A 3649-nucleotide genomic window follows, 5' to 3' on the forward strand; every position below is an offset into this window, starting at 1 on the left:
TCACGATCACGTGCAAGGCACGTCTCAGGGTGAGCCGATAACAACGCCTTAACTATTTCCACGTGCCCCTTTGCAGATGCTATATGAAGGGGCAAGCGTCTTTGTGAATCGGACTCTCTGGCAAGCTGCGGCTTTCGACTTAGGATCTCGTTGACAAAGTCGAAATGTCCAAGCATTGACGCCACGTGTAGAGGCATGTTGTCACTACGGTTTACAGTAACTCTATCAAGAATCAATGGATCTTCTTGAAGCAATATTTGCAATTGGGTTACATTTCCTTCTACCGAGGCATAAAAAAGAAGTCCCTCCACTCTCTCCATTTCTCAAATATACAAAAAATTTAGATTAGATGATGTTATTTTATACATGAACATGAACCCAATCTCTGCTTAGAAGATTTTTCTTAAGTTGATAATTCCACGTGACTTTTTTTCTCTCTTCATTTGGAAAAGTGTTATCTTTTTAGACGTCTTTATCAAAATTATTAAGACATGATGGATTATTGGAATCGGAATTGAAATTGAACCTGTTATAAAAAAATGATCTATTTCTTGCATAACGGGTTGGATATCCAGATTAATAAAAAAAATGATCTCTTTCAATTTGTGGAAATAATTCAATAGGGCATGTTTATTTTGTCTTTTTGACAACTTGGTTTTTGTCAAATTTATACTGTCATAATTTGGGGCTTTGCTGATCAAATAAAAAAATTGAGGGATAGTTTCGTAATTTTTACAAATAGACGACAAACAAGTGCATATGTGAACCCATAAGGGCATTATATATATGAACCGATAGTTCATATGTGAACCCGTTAATTAGTTCATATATGAATCAATTAATTTGTTCATATAAAAATGATTGACACTTGAAAGTAAGGTGAAGACTCTTTCCCCTAATTCATCCATGAATAGACTTTTTTCGCTAAGAAAGCCTCTATTGGGCGGGCTACTCCAATAATTACTTTTTTTCTGGGTTCTTTCATAACATAAAGTCATCTAAACAACAGCTTTTAGCTTGCTTCTTGATTGTGGCGATCCCCTTCTTCTGTTCTTGACTCGTACCTGAAGCTAAGCCGGACTCAAGCAAAAAATGGGATAACCTGAGAAGGAGAGGTCTCCTTTCTATATGAAAGACGAAGATCTGGCTTTGAAGCTTGACTAATATAGAAAGTCAAGACTCTAAGCTCCGCTCCTTCGACTGATTGTTCGCATCGTCTAACTTTGCTAACTCCCCCTTCTCAACCCGTATCTTGTTCGTTCTCCTGAATCAGCGCAGGGAAAAATCCGCAAGCAGGAGAACTGTACTAACCTGCCGCCGGTTACTTTATCAGGTCCAATTCATGTTCCTCTGTCAAGATCAAGATGAAGGGGGGAGGATGAGATCTTTTGGCGGGTTAGTGGGGGTCCTTGGCTAAGATGGAATCTTCACCTTTGCTTTCAAGCTATCAAAGCCGGGAACCAAAGACGTTACTGCTAGTCTACCTATTCGTATTGGAACTATCCTACCTCCTATTTATAAACCCAGAACTCAGATATTTGATTCTTGGATGACTGATCTACTAAAGGTAAGTAACTTGATTAACCCGCTTCAAACCAGTATGCGGCTGGGTGATCCTTTTGTCGACGGATGCTCCTATTACACTCGTAGTCTCTGAAGGATGAGATCTTAGGAAAGGTGCGTTATCGCTTTGATTTCTCGTTAGCTAGGCTTCAATAAGGACGTTTAGGCTTTACTAATAAGATAGAAAAGAAAGGGCTTTTTCATCAGGGTGCGAAGGTTTGGAACCTTATACAAACAAAGAGCGTTTTCTTTCAAATGACAACTGCCTCTTCCTGCTGCGAGGGCCTTGCACGAAACCAAACCGCCCCCCCGTACCAGTTGCTTCGCAGGTAGGCCCACTTAGGTTAGAGGGGCATTGTCCCTCAGTTCTTACCAACCCCCGGTGTGTAATCGACATGTTGTTAGCTTCAACTCGTTCGAATAAGAATCTGCAATKACCTCTGCTGTCAATTTCTTATTCATTCAGGGCGCTCGACCGGTGCTCCTTTCTCAAACCAGAACAACTCTGAACGTTAGGGAAGATAAGGGAGGATCACCTGAGCGAACTGACCGAAGGGACTTGACTTATCCGAACCGAACGATAGCGGCTTAAAGCTAAGAGCAGCGTCGCTGCTTGATCGGCGGGGAGGAGCATCTCAAAGTATGGGGCAAAGGATCAAAGGCTTTTACTTTGTCACCCGGGATCCACCACGGGAACGAAAAAAGAGCACTATCCATAAATAGTAAATCACTAGGCGTTGGATTACCATAAACCACTATTTGTTGATTTTCCATTTTTTTGTCAAGAAAAACAAATGATTCCCCCCATGAGCAGCAGGATGTTGAGGTCCGAAATTCGAAGTGAAATTTTTGATTTGGCCGTTCCTAGTCATGGGAAAGAAAGGCAGTGAGAATCTTGAAGTAATCGCAAAGGAGATAAAAGAAAATCTTCTTACACATTTAGATGCTACTACGGTACTATCAAGAGGATTAGCAGCCAAAGGTATCTATCCAGCAGTAGATCCTGGTATGAGAAGTTATGGGAAAGAGTATATTACAGCATCTCTAATTCGTGAATTTCTAATGATCGCCAATGCATTTCGATTCGGGTCGTATTCTATGGTTACGATTCTACCATATATGTCTTTATGTATAACAGCTTGCTCGAAAATGGGCAAGAAAGCGGGGTCTTCAGTCAAGTAGTTCACGCTAACTCTTTTGGGTGGCGGATGAGTAGGCCAGCATGAAAGTTCCATTTCAGGGAAGGACGACGTACTATGATACTTTTTGTTTTGTCGAGAGGAAAAGGGGATCCAAATGCCCCATCAATAAAGTGAGGGCTTTTCGGACCTTCCCCACCCCTCACTCCCCCTTTTTCAAAAAGAAGCCCTGCTATAGTTCGACTAAGTGACTTCGTAACCGAAACCTACTTTTTTTCTTACTGTAGCAWAGGCCTTCGCCACTTCAAACGGGCGCTTCGCCCCTCTTTTTTTTATTAGAAAGAGCGGGGCCTTACTTATTCARGGGGGTGGGGGAACCCGTAGGAAGGGGGGACGAACCGCCGAATTGACATCTGAAATCGCCAACATGAACACAAACGAAATCTTTAATTTCGTATAGAAAGAAAACGAACCACTTCTATTCTCGGAGCCCACGGTATAGGCGGCAATGGTAAGAGCTGGTAAGCATGGTAACTGTATCGGCGGCCGGGGYCGGTGCTCCGCGTTCTATCTAGGTTCCGCTCTTATGTACGCCCCACCTCAAGGGGAACCTCTTCAATAGAAGAACCCGTGTGAGTGGGAAGGGATTGAATCATTCATATGAATCACACGGGTTCATATGTGAATATACACGGGTTCACATATGAACATATAGTTCATATTGGAATCACATGGGTTCACATATTCACTTGTTTTGCCCCCTATTTGTAAAAGTTAACAAACTATATATCTATCTTATGCACACCATGCGAGGAATTATCCAGTCTTTCACAGTCATAACTATAAATCTTGACCAGATGAAAGGCTATAAGAACTTCACTACTTCTCAAATACTTACCACTTCTCAACTGAACCTATAGTTATATATATATATATATATATATATA

General features: G+C 41.5%; 1 protein-coding gene across 1 annotated transcript in view; it reads right to left on the bottom strand.

Moving 5' to 3' along the window:
- Positions 1 to 320, bottom strand: part of LOC112516249 (ankyrin repeat-containing protein BDA1-like) — a 1812-nt gene extending 1492 nt beyond the window's left edge. The window contains exon 1 of the mRNA XM_025123266.1: positions 5 to 320. Coding sequence (XP_024979034.1) covers positions 5 to 320 — 316 coding nt within the window. The remainder of the gene's footprint in view (positions 1 to 4) is intronic.
- Positions 321 to 3649: the final 3329 nt, after the last annotated feature.

The sequence above is a fragment of the Cynara cardunculus genome (assembly GCF_001531365.2).
Source record: "Cynara cardunculus var. scolymus isolate 2C chromosome LG 8, CcrdV1, whole genome shotgun sequence".
Lineage (NCBI taxonomy): Eukaryota > Viridiplantae > Streptophyta > Magnoliopsida > Asterales > Asteraceae > Cynara > Cynara cardunculus.